This window comes from Hermetia illucens, chromosome 6 (genome assembly GCF_905115235.1).
Source record: "Hermetia illucens chromosome 6, iHerIll2.2.curated.20191125, whole genome shotgun sequence".
In the NCBI taxonomy this organism is placed as follows: domain Eukaryota; kingdom Metazoa; phylum Arthropoda; class Insecta; order Diptera; family Stratiomyidae; genus Hermetia; species Hermetia illucens.
In genome coordinates, this window is record NC_051854.1 from 26851779 (window position 1) to 26868496 (window position 16718).

The following is a 16718-nucleotide window of genomic DNA, read 5'->3' on the forward strand; positions in this document are numbered from 1 at the left end:
AGAGCGCAAGGGTGTCGTACGGAAGGTCACTGGTGGCAGTGGAATTTGTATCGTGATTTGACGTCGGATACCAGTCGACTCAGCTGTGAATGAGTACCTGAGTCAAATCAGGGTAATAATCTCGGTCGAGTGCAATGCTGACCACATTGCCTTCTAGTGTACCGTTATGGTCTTGAATGAAGTGCTCTAACACACTTCAAGGCCCTGATCCAACATGGATTGTTGCGCCAACATTAAAAAAATCATTTAACGTGCCGAGTTATCTCTTGCGAATATTGGGGGATTATCTGAGCGACCGCTCCCTGCTCTATGAGACGTTAGAGAGCCAGGGGAGAATGAAGATCACGTGGAGAGTAGCACAGGGATCCCTCCTAGGCCCGAACTTTTGGAACACTACCTTCGATAGTCTACTAAGACTCGACATGTCAGAAGAGTCTCCGCTAGTGAGCTATGCAAGTGACATTGCGGCACTTGTTGCCGAACGCACTGCTGAACACGCGCAAAGCAGGCTTAATATATTGATGCGACGGGTACGCAAACGCTCATAATTTCAGTCTTGCGCTGGAAAAAAGGAATCAGTCTTGGCCAGAAAAAGAATTCCAACCCTGCGCCCCATATAGATCGGCGACCAACCATCAATTAAATACCTTGGTTTGATGCTCGACTCGAAGATGAGCTTCTTAGACCAAATCAAAGCAGCAACGGACAAGGCTGCAACTGCAGTTTCCGCAACCCAGTATGTTCTGCTCTACGGCACGGAAGTGTGGGCTGATGGCGTTGGCAAGGAGCTACATCGTAAGTGCCTTGGCAAACTGCAGTGGCGGAGAACTTTGCGAGTGGCGTCTGCCTATCGCATTTTCTCAGAACCGACTTTGATGATGATCGCGGAAAAAATCCCCGTAACCCTCTTTGCAAAGGAACGTAAAGCCCGTGAAGAACGGCAACGCACACTAATCGGGTGGCAAATTCATTGCAAAATAAGTCAAGAGGCAGATGAACTATGCAGCTCAGAAGATGCTGAGGAGCGCTGACAGATGGAGCCGCATTGCGCATTACATTTGAACTGAGCCGGCCGGTGGAGGAACCGGATTGTAAGGGGTTCTTTGAACTCACAACTTCCGCCTCTCCCCTCCCGTTGGTGAAAGAAATAATCTATCAAAGGCTTCCAGGCTGGGACTCCGTCATGACTGGAAGTCCACGGTTTGGAAAACTTAACTTATAATTTTAACGAAACGGCACATATGAAATATGCGGAAAATAAGAGAAAATTACTGGCACGCTAATAAAGCTGATGGCAACTGTCGGAGGTCCATCGCCATTGCTCTGGCAAATGTGAATTGGGTATTGCTCTATGACAGCTAAATAAGGAATGATTAACTTGAGGCACAACGCTAAAGGGGAAATCTATTGTCTGTGTAACTTATTTTCCTCCATACTTAAAGTAGCCTTAGCATATCGCATAATATTTGAAACGGCAGTTCTACTTACTCGCGGCTTCCCTCGAATACCAACTTGTCGCGATGGTGTAGCGTGTAGTAATTCACTACTACATTAAGAGCGTCCAGCACACATAAAGGTGGAAGCAACGGATTTTAATACTCCAAATGATAAAGGACCACAGGCTTCGAATCCACTCGTGACTTCGAGGAATCAAGTCGCGGCAGCAGCCGCACATTTCCAGGAGCAGGGCAGGGAGTTTGATTCAGATTCATGTTCCCCCACTGCAGTGGAAAATCTGCACTCAGTGTCTGCGACACGATCAGCCGGAAAGGAGGGTACAGTGACTTCCATAACGAGATGAACTGGAAAACTGAAAGGTGACACTGTCACCTAATTCTTCCAGGAAATAATAATAATAATAATCGTTGGCGCAACAATCCATGTTGGATCAGGGCCTTGAAATGTGTTAGAGCACTTCATTCAAGACCGTAACGGTACACTAGGAGGCAATGTGGTCAGCATTGCGCTCGCCCGAGATTATTACCCTGATTTGACTCAGGTACTCATTCACAGCTGAGTCGACTGGTATCCGACGTCAAATCACGATACAAATTCCACTGCCACCAGTGAGATTTGAACCGCGACATTCCGTACGACACCCTTGCGCTCTAACCACTCAGCTACCCGGACACAGGAAATGCAAGGGGAAATTTCAGTCGAAGAAGAAATGGAAACTGGTGATGTGAACACAACTGGTCTAATATCAATATTTGGAAGCGGATCCATGCAGGCCGGACACTGTGAACTTGGGAACGACGACCGATCTTCGAAGAATTGAAATATCTGGGAGTCATTCTAAATAGGAAGCTTTTTTGAAACAAACATATAGAGGTAAAGATGAAACAAGCTCTCACAGCTTAAGGGGAAAACCTCGGCCTCAGGTAGTAATCTGGAATTCTAATTGTTCTTCAGCCTTTGTCCCGTTCACAGGCGGGGTCGGCGCCATTGATCTGTTGATATGTTGCTCTCATTAGGTCCATGTTGGCTTATGCATACGAAGTTTGGTGGGTTAATGTAAGACAAAAGGTTTTCATTGCAAACTAGCCACACTGCAAAGAACTGAATGTCTAGGTATTACCGGTGCCATGAGGACAACATCCCGCGCAGCTCTAGATACATTACTCGATTTATAACCACTGGATATATATATTCAAAGCACTAAAATGAGAACAGCTCATAGGCTAATTCGCTTAGATATATGGGGAAACAAAGAACGAGAAGAGCACAAATCATTGGAAGGGTTATTGGACTGAGGAACTGAATCCAACTTTTACAATGCCTTTCGGTCCCCAGGTCCTCAAACACCTGTTTCGTAGAAGATAGATAGTTATACTGAAACGTAGAGAAAAGTGGAACGATCCCGAAGATTTTGTGGCGGGATATACTGAAGTCTTCTACGCCAATGGCTCAACAACAGAACATAGCTATGGAATAGCAGTGGGAAGGAGTTGGTGGAACTATTCTATATACCTGGTCACTGTGGTGTAGAGTGAAATGAAATCTCGGATGCCTTAGCAAAAGAGAGTTCAACTTCTCCCATACCGAGACCGAAACCAGGAATTGGAGTGTCAGTAGCGTTGACTAAGGCTGGTTTCAAAAACAGGGAACAAGCATCCCACAATGACAGATGGCAAAGCTAAATGCTGCTAAACACACCAAACCTTCCCTGTCAGTACTAAAAACATACTGCAAAGTTTACCCCGTCGGAAAGCAGGAAGACTTGCACCATTGTTTTGGGCATTTTTACTGGCCATATTTCACTAGCTGGTGGCAACGTCAGCACCGAAAATGAACCAGCCAACAACATCAAACCGCACTGGTCAAACGGGAAGAATAAACAAGTTTGAGACCGTTGATAATTTCTCCTATCTAGGGTCGAAAATCACAAACGATAACAGCTATGATGATGAAACCCGCGCACGGTTGTTGTCAGTCAACAGAGCCTATTTCAGCTTACAAAAACTGTTCCGCTCGAAACGCTTCACCATAGGGTCAAAGCTCTTACTGTACAAGACTTGGGTTCTTAGCAAGAAGAATTGCGAACTCTTGGCCGCGTTCGAGAGAAGAATCCTCCGAAGAATTTTTGGCCCCCTGCATGAGGATGGACGATTCCGTAGCATACACAATGACGAAATCTATGAGCGATACCATGACCGTCCGGTTGTGGATAAAATCCGGCTCAATAGGTTACGGTGGGCGGGTCACTTAATCCGTATGGATGAAGATGATCCCACCCGGAAAGTCTATAAGGGCAGTATCTATAGTAGAAAAAGAAGACGAGGCAGACCCTGCCTAAGATGGAGCAATGGCGTAGGCCAGGACGCCAGACAACTTTTAGGGATATCGAATTGGTGGACCTCGGCACAAAACCGGGATGTTTGGAGTTCCTTATTAAGGCAGGCCTAGACCCGATAGCGGTTGTTGCGCCGTTGATGATGCTGATGATATTTCACTAGCTGAGGAATAGGACTTGCATAAAATAATTCGTATCCTTAATGAGGAAGCGGAATCCACAAATCATTTTCTATGTGGATGCCCCAGACAGATTAGATATCGGATCTTTCGTGGTGATGTGTTCCGGTTGCAGGGCAAATATTTTTTAACTCGTAGGACAGTGTATTTTGTATTTGTATGTATTTGCGCACTTATATATAGATTTTGATTTTTTGGTCACCCATAATAAAAGTCAATCATTCAAAAGGAATATTGAAGTTTACGTAGTGCATTGTATAATTGTAAAAATTAGAATAGAACGCCTTACCTTATACTGCGATCTCCTCCTGAAAAATTCCGTTTCAAAGTGATCCGTAAAAGACTCTACAAACTTCCGCATGAAATCCCTATGAGATATCTGTTGCCTTATGTGCTCCGGTAGATTAGTATTCGCATAATTAATGCACGATTTCGCGAAATCCGATGCAGCTGCCCGAGCATGCCTTTCGCAAAATTCCTGCCATTCAGTTCCCAACTGACTTCCACCTCCTGCACTCATCCCTTGAAATGTGGTAATCGTTCCGCCAATGGAACCCGTATTTTGACAGAAAGCAGCGTCTCCATCGCCTGGTGACGCCACTGCCATTCCGCTCGAGATTTTGGCAATGAAGTATTAGCACCTAGTCCACCGGCCCGAAGCAAAATCCAAGCAATTGAATTACGCAACGTTGAAAACTCTGCATACGATAATCACTGAAGCAAGCCTCAGTGATTAGTGAACGATTGATAGATGCTGTGGCCCAAAATTTCCTGAAAAGAAGAATGAAAAATTATAATATTGCATTAATCAAAACCAATTGTGTAATTGGATAATAAAGTTAATTATGTCAAAGCATCGCGCTGACAAAAGATGGCTAGCCAAGATTGGTATGAACACCCAAGACGAAAATGCCAATTATCGACACCACAGAGTCTAACCATGGCAATTATGCTCTGTCCTTACCAATGTTCCAGTGACTTTGTCAAGTTTTCTCAGTTTAAAACATAAAGGAATAGGCTTTGCCACTCAGTTCGGCTTTCCTAATAGAGAGTATGATCCTCCGAACTTGCCTCGTGCTATGCAGGGATATCCATAACAGAGCCCGTTTGGAAGAGGAAGAGGAGTAAATTTTCAGAAAAGGCTATCATGCCTCGGAGTCAGACTGGCCCTTCTGCTATATTTTTTGTTTTCTGGCAGTGGTTTATGATTGGATTCTGGAATATGTGAGCGCTTTTCGATGACAGTTTCGAGGCTCCTCAGAATGCTCGCTTTCTCCAACTTGAGCAAGAATTTGAACGATACATGCTGGATATTCTGGGGCTAAACCAGGTAAAGTGGTAAGACTCTGGGAAGAATTCCTCCGCTCTTGCGGAACTGCGTTACTGTACTTTGGCAAGGATATGAAAAGTAAACGTAAATTCGATGTCGAGTTTATCTTATTACCACCATAACGCTGGGAACCGGCATCAGCCAGAATATTGACTGTAAGATTCCGGATCAGAATGAGGAATATCTCAATAGTACAGTGCTAAGCACCATTGGCGGAGACAACTAAACATTGCTCACGAGAGGTGACTTCAAGTCAAGGTTGGCTTTGATAAAACCGCTTATGGAACCGAAGACTCTTATGGTCGCTATGGGTGAGGACGAACCAGATGCACTTGAGCCGCAGTATCACGTAAAATCTTGGAAAGTACAGCGTAAGGCACGCCCCGGCAAAAGCGGTCCTATTATTGCAGTCGCAAGCATAGCAGCTAAAATAACTCTGGACTGTATCAAAGACCGGAAGTTTGATCACCTGCAGATCATAGTATAGCACTGTGCGGGGTTCAGATAGTCTTTTTTAAAAGATGTCGGCTATGTTGATGCCATCTGCTCAATCTGCCAAATTATGGACCTTGACCTAACATTTTTTGATTTAGATAAGGACGCAAGTAAAGTCGGAATGAAAATATGGACCAACAAAACCAAGGCCCGATTCGACAGTTAATTGAACTCTCCCTACCTGAATTAATCGGCAGAGCAGGCATCGACCGCGGCAATGACCTCTGCGTGTTTTTATATAAAAACAGCTAATAGAAAATGACCGACACTATTACTCGGAAGCTCCTAGCCTTTGTTAATACCGACCACTACCCTGCCATTGGGGTACTTTAGCCTAACAACCTCTAAAACGAAAATATATGATACATCAACGTATGGGCCAATCACCGCCGACAATTCCGTTGCTCCAATAAAATCCACTATTTTAAAGTAGCGATGAGTGAGTGCAAACATGTGGCACAGAACAGTAGAGGAGTGTAAGTTTCTCGAGATGACCTGGAAGGAGCTGAGGCACATTTCCGAGAAACCGCAACAATGACGTGTACGTGTACCACGCTCCAGAGGTAAATTGCTTCCATATCTTAAATTAAGTAATATGTTATCTATAAAGCGATCGTAAGCATGTGACAAGATCTGTGCTGTCTACTTTTCGGAAAACTGCAGCCAAGGAATAGGTCACTCGTTTTCAAATGTCTTGGAGATAAGCATGCGAGGAAAGTGCATAACTTCAAGCAACTATGGTTTAAACGAGCCTACTGTCTGAAAAGACCCCGTTTTTTCTCTAAGTCTCCTTTCGTTAAAAGAGGCAAGAATTGACACGAAACCGTAGTGACATCGACCTGTCACCAAATAAAAGGTTGCGGGAAAAAGAGGTTGCGAAGAGCAAAAGGACACACGCTAAAAGTACAGAAGGGAGAAAAACTGTGCCCCAAGTGTAAGCGTACACAATCGAATCGGTGAAATCCAAGGGAACAAAAATGGTCGATGGGCCAAGTTCGGTAACAAAAAGGCGAAAAATAAGCAAAGTTGCCAAATCATCCACAGGCAATGGTAAAAACAAAGGCCAATCTGTCTTCTGCAGAGATACTAAAATAGTCAAAGTTGACTCTGAAATGTAAGCGAAAAATTCGCCAGGATTCGAAGGACCCAAAAAGACGATCTCGATTTAATTGCAGCCAATCGTGGTCATGTCGGGACAGCTGAGTGGTTAGAGCACAAGGCTATCGTACGGAAGGTGGCAGGTCAAATCTCACTAGTGACATTGGGATTTGTATCGTGATTTGACGTCGGATACCAGTCGACTCAGCTATGAATGAGTACCTGAGTTAAATCAGGGTAATAATCTCGAACGAGCCCAATGCTAACCGCATTGCCTCCTACAGTATACTGTAGTGTACCGTTACGGTCTTGAATGAAGTGCTCTAACACACTTCAAGGCCCTGATCCAATATGGATTGTTGCACCAACGATTATTATTATTGATCGTCTTTTGGGATTACAGACCTAATAATTTTCACCGAAGGGTTAGTCATGGGAGATGAATCGGGCGCAGAAGTGTTCTCCAGAAATCCTCACTCAAACATCACTGATAATGAGGAAGATGGCAGACTGACTCGCCAAATTTCGCCCAGCGGCATTTTTTTTATCCTTTAAGAAGTGGTGCTCAAAGGTGGCGGGGAGGAAGACGGGGCGGCAACCCTGTCGGCTGAAGCAAAACGAAGAGGCCGAGAAGAACCTCCATAGTGATAACACCGGGAGACCCTGTATCGCATTGGCTTGCCGGCCGTGATGAAGTAGGCGAATGTTCTAAAGCCCTCATTAGAGCGATCAGACCCGGGTGTGTACGGGGACTCATATGAAGTGGCAATAGTCACGAAACTTTACCAGGGGTATACTAGTACTATAGGAACCGGGATAGCCGCTGGACGCACATACTTCAGGAAAATTCCTGTTGTATGTGCGTTCAGCTCGGTTGCTTGCAGTCGGGCCCCTAGTGAGAGCTTAATGGAGGTTGTGGTTTCATTCAAGCGAACAGCGACCTTCGGGTCTCAGCGTGGTGTTGCATTTCAACACGGGTGCGTACTCCTTATTTCGGTAGAAATTTAGGTAGGTCTTGCATCCACCAGTATGAATGCTGAGCCATGCACTAGGTATAGACTGGTACCGTTATTGCTTGTCCACTCTGATTGTGGTCACAAAATCAATCCGGGTTTTAAGAAAACCGTGGGATTAAATCCACGAGACAGGTACTCACGTAAAACCCCCTAGGACTCACTGTCCTTTAAGAAGTGTAAAATGAAAACACAAGTAGGACTTCTAACGGGACACGGCTCCTTAAACTTCCACATGAAAAAAATTGGAGTGGTAGTCCCGGCTATATGTAGCCAATACGAGGAAGACAAAGAGACGGCCTTGCACTTCCAATGCGGCCGCCTAGAACTCAGACGAAGATATATCAGTAAAGTTTTTTTCAACGAAGAGTCAGCGCATTCTGTCTCTGGAGAATACACGAACGCCTGCGAACGTCGTAGCCGAGAGAGCATTGAATAGGCAATCTCTGGGAATGATACAATGGGCCTAACAACGGCCTGAGTGCTTGGAGTTGCGGCTGAAACTTCTTGATGCTAATGTCTTCTGTGTGTGACATGAGCATGTCCACAACTCTTCCCTAGGGGCCACTGTCATTTGACCGGAGGATATTTAATTCAGTACAGAACTCGTCACACACAGATGTTAGGTCCACAGTCAAAATGATAATGCAACGTTATGTTTAATCGTCCGTTAGGAAGGACAGCATCAGTGGGGTTCAGGACTGTTTGGAGTGCCAAAAGAACAAAGTAACACGTCATATCATTGAGAATCAGGAACATGTACACCTGGACATAATAATCATGACAGATGCAGAAGGATGCAGATATTGTCTCACTTAGGTGGATGGATCGGTTTTCTCGTTGGCTAGAAACTGTATCAATGTATTGTATTTTAAACGTATTGGATCTCACGCTTTGGGACCCCACAAATAGTAACCACAGACCAAGGGAAGCAGTTTGAATCACACCGATTTAGGATCAACTAAATCAACTGACAAATAGAAGACAATATCTAACCTCTCAGCTGACAGATACCACTCACCAGCGACGATAGCTTACTGCCCTGCAGGCATCGGAATGATAGAAGGTTGCCTCGGCAACTAATAGTAGCAATTAAATGATACTCACACTCCCGATGGACAGAAGTGGTACCAACCGTGAACCTCGAAATCCGCTCAGCGTAGAAAGATCATTTGCGATCAACCGCCGCTGAGATGCTGTATGGACAGCATATGGAGAAACTGCGACCAGCTCAAGCATCTTGGCATGGAAGTGAGACTACATTTGCTTTCGAGGATTTTTCGATAGCAAAATACGTTCTCCTAAGGCATGATGGATCAAAAGCTCCCCTACAGCCTTTGTACGAAGGTCCCATTAAGGTCCTTAAACGAAGTGCTAAAACGTTAGTTTTTGACATCAATCATAAGAACGTCACGGTAACTAAAGCACTGACACTTTTAATGAGGAAACGTCAACTACGATCTTAGTAAATCGGATACACTTTCCAGAGTTAGTTCCAGCTCCAGTTCCAACGACACCGGTACAAAGAAATAACAGGCACTCTCATAGCAGACTAGAGTATGAGTGCGAACAGGGATCGGTTGATAGACAGTCGTTCTAGAGATCTCGGACGAAATGCGACTTACATGTCAGATACACTTCCTGTTCACTTTTTGAAATCGATGAAGAGCCGGGGCAGCGAGGATCTAAAATCTGTGCACTGTTCCAAAATGATCCGTAGGGTGAAGGAGGATCCGGAGGGGAAACCAGCCTGCTCCCTGCCGATCAAGCTTTCGAGATGTTCTTTAATACGTTCCAGCATTATTTTAGCTACTTAGTCAATGGCAGGGAGCATGCAGATACCCCTCCAATTTTCGCACGGGGTGAGAAAACGGGTGCCTTTCTTTGGAATCTTAATGTCTTCTTCTACTCTGGGAAAGGTCTCGAATTCCCAGAATTTCCGTACTAGTGGAAGTAACAGATATGCCGTAATTTAAGGTGTAACGATAAATAACTCTGTAGGGAGGCCGTCAAGCCCAGTGGCTTTATCCGTTTGAGTCTATTGATGGCGGAATTATTTCTCTTCTACTTAGAGGAGTAGTCCGTATCCACATGTTACGGCGACTCGCCATTTCATCCACAAAAGGAGAAATTTCATCGAATGTGATATGGTTAGGAACCGATATTCACTTCTGAAATCATGGATTCTACGACATCTTCCGCTTCCATGACCAACGCAATAACAAATTCCCTTTTCTCATGGCACACACTACATTGAACTTCCCGGAGTTTCAATTGATATCAAAATTTGAGTGCCAGCAGTCAAAACAGCCTTCGTTCCCTTCCGTTACCCGATCCGCTTCTACGATTCTGAAATCAGCAAGATCTTAAGACGCCCTTGGGGGACATGGGTGATGACCTATGTAGCATCCGAGAAAGCATTTCAAAGCAAGTTCAAAGTGTGGCGGATATATAAAATCGTTTCGTGCCTCTGTTGGTGTTCAACAAGGAAGCGCCCTCTCACCACTCTTATTTGTTCTTGTCATGACGCTGTCATACGAGACATCCAACGTCCAGCACCCTATATACTACTTTAAGCAGACGATGTTTTGCTGGCGTCTAATAGCAAGAATGATCTCGAGCAACTTGTCCAAAAATAGAATGGAACACTGTCAGTGGCAGTGACCTGCCCAGAGCTGAGCGATTTAAATATCTCGGGTCAATGCTATCAGCCAATGGAGAACTGCGTTGTGCCATTGCTTCACTCATTAACACAACCTGGATAAAGTGGCGTTCCACAACTGGTGTTCTTTGTGATCGAAGTATCAACGAACGTCTCAAATTTAAAATTTACCGCAATGTCGTCCGCCCTGTCCCCCCCTATAGTGGTTCTGAATGTTGGCCGATTATAAAAGAAAAGCAACGGGTCTTACGGTAATGGAAATGAAAATGTTGTGTTGAACTAATGGCGTGACGTGCTTCGATCACATCCGAAATGAGAATATCCGCGATTGATATAGCGTTGCACTGATCGAGATAAAATTGCGAGAGTGGCATCTTCGATGGTATGATCACGTAATTCGTGCCAACGAGAATTCACCGGCCAAGATTGGTCTGAACATCGAAGTCGATGGGAAGCGTCCAAAAGGCCATCCGAAACGGTGGGCTGATACGCTGGATGGAGATTTGAAAGCCTCGCGATTAGATCCCGATCAGACTTTTAGTAGAGCAAAAAAGCGCAATTGATCAACACGAGCCGATCCCGCTTGTAAACGGGATAATGCCTAAAGAAAAAGAAATGAACTTTTTGAACTTTTTTGGAGTTTCAGCCTAAAGTCGGCTAATGACGAATATTGGGCCTGATCGCCTTCCTCAAGTATGTGGAAGACATTCTCTAACGGCTTGATTGGTTGCCCAAATTGGTAACTTAGATTCCTGGTTACATCGAAAGCATGGTGAGATTGCTATTTTTTACCGGCTTCTAAGCGATTAAAGGGTAGTATAGGTCCCAGGACGAAACATGGATTGGTACCCACGATGGAGCATAAAACCTGGAAAATGCCTACTGAACCAGCACCAAAAGCTCTATTACCAAACCCTATTTCCACCTCCACGTAACTCCGCCATGCTATTAACATAGTATGCTGGTCCCAAGCCCAGGTAAAGGAGGAGGGTTTGAGGCAACGTACTCTGTACTATCCTCAGTAAAACAAAAATAAAATGCTGAGATCAGGGAAAGAGATAAATAGAGTATAGTTGGAGTTATTCTACTATGCTAAATCCTACCTGATCGCTCTTGGTGACAGGCCCCGCGACAGGTCGACCAAGAAAATGCATAGAATGTCGTTACAAACATGATGATCGGATTGAGTCACAAGCCTCGGAGAAATGCTAGGGCGTCCACCTCAGTCGACGCGGCAGGACGGGCCCCGGTCCTGTCGAGAAATGGGCAAGGGTTCTTCGAGCCGACCCCACTTGTGAACGGGACAAAGGCTGAAGAAAAAGAAGAAGATTTCCACCTCCACGTGGTGCCCGCTGGGAGCTCTTTCTTAACGAAAAGCTGCAGACGGAGAAGGATGAAGGCCAGTCTCTCGCGCCTAAAAACGGGATAAATTGTACCAACTGGTCCTCCAGATTGGGGATTGGTTAGGGATGACAATCCTACACGGAAAACAACTTGTTACGAAGCGGCAGCAGGAGCCCCGGACTGGACTGATAATTCAACGACGAACCCGGCAACGGCATAACGATTTGCGCTTTTTCTCATGGAACGTGCGCTCACTGTACAGAGATTGGAGCTGCCAAGCAGCTAGCCGATACCCTGTCTCAATATAGGGCTTATGTAACAGCGTTGGAGGAGATGCGTTGGAAAGGGACTGGTTTCCTAGAGAAGAATCGCTACACCATATATTATAGCGGCCATCCAGTAAAGTGCTCGAAGTAGGTTTCTTAGTCAGCCAAAAAAAAATGAAACCTGCTGTTATCGGCTTTGAAAACATAAGCGAACGGCTATGCACTCTGCACTTGCGAGGCAAATTTAGAAATATAAGCCTCATTAACGCCCATCCCCCTACAGAGGATACTGCAAAGTCGGAGAAGGATACTTTCTACGAGGCAGTTAAACGGACCCTCGACGCCTGTCGCAGATATGATATCAAAATCATTCTTGGGGATTTTAACATTCAAGTATTGTCGGAGCCCGTATTCAGACGATAGGTTGGCTCCCATAGCTTACATCAAAATACAAATGATAACGGAATGCGGATTATCCAATTAATAGTGTGACACGAAAAGGTTGTTGGAAATACCTGGTTTGCGTGGAAAGCGGTCCACAAACAAACGTGGGCCTCTCTAGACGGGACCACTTTCAACCAAATTGACCACGTGCTGATACACATAGATGTCAGAACATATAGGGGCGCCAATATAGACTCGGATGGTGCTCCGAGCTCGAATAGCAACTCCACCCAGAATTCCCTCGGACAATCAGGTGAGAGTTAACACTGAAGCCATCCACAGCACAACCTTCCGCAGCACCTATAAGAGAAAAATGGATGCAGCAATAACCGCAGTCAACAGAGGACCTGGAGATGAAGCATCAACAAATGATCTTCACAACCACCTGAAGAACGTTATGATTGATACGGCCACAAAGATACTTGGCCTTAGCCGCAAGAAAAGTGGAAACGGCTGGTTTGACGATGAATGTAAGCTAGCTACGGAACGGAAGAATGCTGCATACCAAGTAATGTTGCATTCTCAAAGAACGTGAGCACGAACTCCGTCGAGCGGAGAAGCGACTTCACAAACGGAAAAATGAAGCTTAGGAGAAACAATAGGTCTGTGAACTCGGAAAATACAGGGAGCAACAAGTCAGCAGGATGAAGTCTTACACACCTCGATGCCCATCCTCCCGGGAAAAAGAGGGAAATCTGATTTCCGAAAGAATGGGGATATTGGAGCGATGGGTTGGGTAATTTGATGAACTACTGAACAACCAGAACATTGCCGAGTTGGAGCTCCCGCCAACTGAAACTGTACACGGCCATGAGAGAATTCGGTATCCTGACGAAATTGAGAAGACTGACTAAGCTGACCCTGACCAGATAAAATCTGTAGGATCAGACCACTCTCAATACCATTCGACATCAACAATTCGTAGACCGCAAGGGGATGTCCTATCATGCGTCCTCTTTAACTTGGCCATGGAGAAAGTGATCCGTGATGCTGAGATAAATACGAGGGATATGATCCTCTTTAAATCCACTCAGCTACAGACCTATGCTGACGATATTGACGTCGAGCAGGTAGGCGGGTCACTTAATCCGTATGGACGAAGATGATCCAGCCCGGAAAGTCTATAAGGTCAATATCTATGGTAGAAAAAGAAGACAAGGCAGACCCCGCCAGACAGTTTTTCAGGGATATCGAATTGGTGGACCTCGGCGCAAAACCGGTATGTCAGCAGTTCCTTATTAAGGCAGGGCTAGACCGGATACCGGTTGTTGTGCCATTGATGATGATGAAGCGGGGAAGGTTCCAATTGGTTTTTTTCGACCGAAATGGCATTTCCACAGTAATTTCTTGCCTGAACGCAGTACAACAAATGCAAATTGCCGAGCCTTTTTAAAATAGTACATTCGAATTTGCTTTTGAAACCATTTTTAACGTTAAGACAATTGATAACTTCATAATTTCTGGGATCCGTACCAAATTGCAGATGAAAGGATGCATTTGGCGAGAATATTGTTAAATCCTTCGCGCGGTAAGAGTTTGGTACGAAACAAATACACTTTTCATGCTAAGAATTCTTACATAGCAACACATGCCCAAAGGTAGAGCCGTCGCCCTCGTTTAGTGGGCGAGCTGCACACGGCCAAATAATTCCTTGTCCGCAGGTATGATTCGGATTCCGGCCTACACTTTCATTTGAGACTGTATCCGCCCAAAGTTATTATAAATGGAGACGCACCCTATTTTCGAGGCTGAAAGTTGATCTAAAAATCGTCTAATAACCAGGACCTTCCGCAAAATGGGAATTAAATCGAGCGGAGAACGTGAAATTCTGAGCCATTGGCTTGCCTTAAATCGTCGATGGCCTCAGACGCCCGCTGCCAAGCAAAGGCCTGACCGTGTTGCCTCGTGCGGTACCACAACGAAATCAGACACACAAACGCCAAATATTCTGTGCAAATTACCACCTGTTTACGCAATGGATCGCCCGATGTGCCAACTACACTGCACTCGCCAATGCGGCGTGACTCGGCCGATCGAACACTTCACACTACACCGCCCAAAAACCAAACAATTTTGACAACCGACACTTACTCCAGATCTCTCGCGGCTTCTTGCGCACAAACACAAATCCAGCCCTGACCCAGCTGTCAAATCAGAAAGAAATCTCGTCGATGGATCCTGGGGCCGCGCGGAGGCGGGCGGCGCGCGACATCACACCAAACCCAAAAAAACCCAAATCCAAACAACTTTTTTCGGCTGGAGGTCGCCCTGTCAACCGTCCGTCACCGACGACGATGCCGACTCTCGCGGTCCCGTTATCAGCCAAATTCCACAATCAAATCGCTTTCGCTTTCGACACTTTTCAAGCCGCTCCGCCCCGGATCACGAGCGCCGCCGGCACCGCAAAGGTCCGCTGGCCGCACGTTTCACTACGCCACTTCCGAGCACTTTTCCACTTGATTTCTCGGCCGCCGCGTCCCTCCGCGGCTCCTGTCTACGATGCACTTTTCGCACAATTCACAGATGAAGGGGACCCACGGGAAAAATCACGGCGGAAGCACGACAGCCGCATCTGGACGAGGCGTTCACAGGTGAAAATTTCGCGAGGGCGTCACACACTTTCTTCCTGCTCCTGCTCCCACTCACTCTTGCGACGGGCGTAACGCGGGTCTGCTTGCGTCCGAGCTCTGCTCCGGATAACACTTGCGGCCACTGCTAGACTGACGAGGAGGCGAAAGCGACAATTGAACCGCACACTCGACCTTTGCAACAATTTTGACGCAATTCAACCACGAACCGTGCAGCCACTAATAAGCACATAAACACGAGTCGCGCGGAAACGAAACACGACGGAACAGAACAAACGTCTGGAATGAAAATTGTACTCTTGCAGTTTTCCCATCCGACAGTTGGCAACGCTGGAGACAACTGTCACGGCTAGCCATTGCCCAGTTGAGTGTGACTGTCAGAAAATTGAGGGTTTAGCTTGTTCAGAAACCATTCCTTATTACACAAAGTACTTTATTCGGATATTCGCCAGCAAATTGCATCAGCCAATTTGATTAATTGAAGAAAACATCAAAATGATAATAATGTCCAATTGGGATATTAAAACTTGTCCCAATTTAGCACAGAAAAGAACCACACTTTTACCAATCGATGGCGCTGTTCACGCTACTAAAACAATATTTACTGAACCCGTAAAACAATGCGAGCAGAGCAGACTTTAAACGCGAATATGATGTGCTCCAGTTGCGCTGGATAGCATCCCTCCCGTGGTACATTATCAATTCTGGCGTATTCCACTAGACGGGGACAATGACCACTCACAAAGTGTAAACTATCCGTGTGTGAACGCTCACTAAGCGTTCCAGCCGGACATTAGCTAGCAAGATAACAACCCGCCCTAAAGTTGATCCTGCCTAGTGTGTAGTGTGTATGTAGATACGAAACTACCCCTTCACACACCATTTGACAGGCCTAATTAAAGCCTCAGATCCCAATTTTCTTGAATTTGCCAGGAAAATCATAAATATCCTGGTATTTACCTTTTCGCCGATTACTATCTTGATATGGCGAGGGAGCTTAGTAAAGCAGATCTTCTAAGGAAGCAGAGATGAAACCTGAAGTAATAAAAAAATACCTCAAGGCAAGAGGTGACTACCAATCCGAGGCCTGAATGATCAAGGGGGTTAGATATACACGCGAACGGTGATCTCCTGGGTACCAGGCGACCCCCAGTTCCTACTAGCCTTACTTTCCCCAGTAAAATAAACACAATCATGGAAAACAATTAACAAACAATTAAAATTAAATTTCAATTGTGACGACCCTACTTTAAGTGAGGAGGCAACCGTGAGTTCGTCGAGGGGGAACCTGAGTCTAAACTAGATTGTGATTTCGGACAACAAAAGAGCTGAGGCAGGCGCCTTACGTTAGCACTCCTCACCGTGGGCCCCAGTCCACACCACCCGTTGAGGCCAAGGTCTTACCCACACTATCTCTGGAGTTGATAAGTCTGTAATATCGTTAATGCGAATTGACTCCTTCAACGGTTGCCTACCTTGGCGTGGTGAGGGAGTAAGATTGGACTG

General features: G+C 45.6%; 1 protein-coding gene across 4 annotated transcripts in view; it reads right to left on the reverse strand.

Annotated features, from left to right (window-relative positions):
* LOC119659270 (SH2B adapter protein 2) overlaps window positions 1-15496 on the reverse strand; it is a 40558-nt gene extending 25062 nt beyond the window's left edge. Inside the window, exons 1-2 of one of the 4 annotated variants that reach the window (XM_038067273.1) lie at window positions 14589-15496; window positions 4262-4743 (exon numbers count right to left, since the gene is read on the reverse strand). In XM_038067273.1, the coding sequence (XP_037923201.1) occupies window positions 4262-4579 (318 nt within the window). In that variant the 5' untranslated portion in view covers window positions 4580-4743; window positions 14589-15496. Of the gene's footprint in view, window positions 1-4261; window positions 4744-14202; window positions 14527-14585 lie in introns of those variants that run through there. The other 3 variants (XM_038067270.1, XM_038067271.1, XM_038067272.1) reach the window with 3 other exon arrangements.
* Window positions 15497-16718: the final 1222 nt, after the last annotated feature.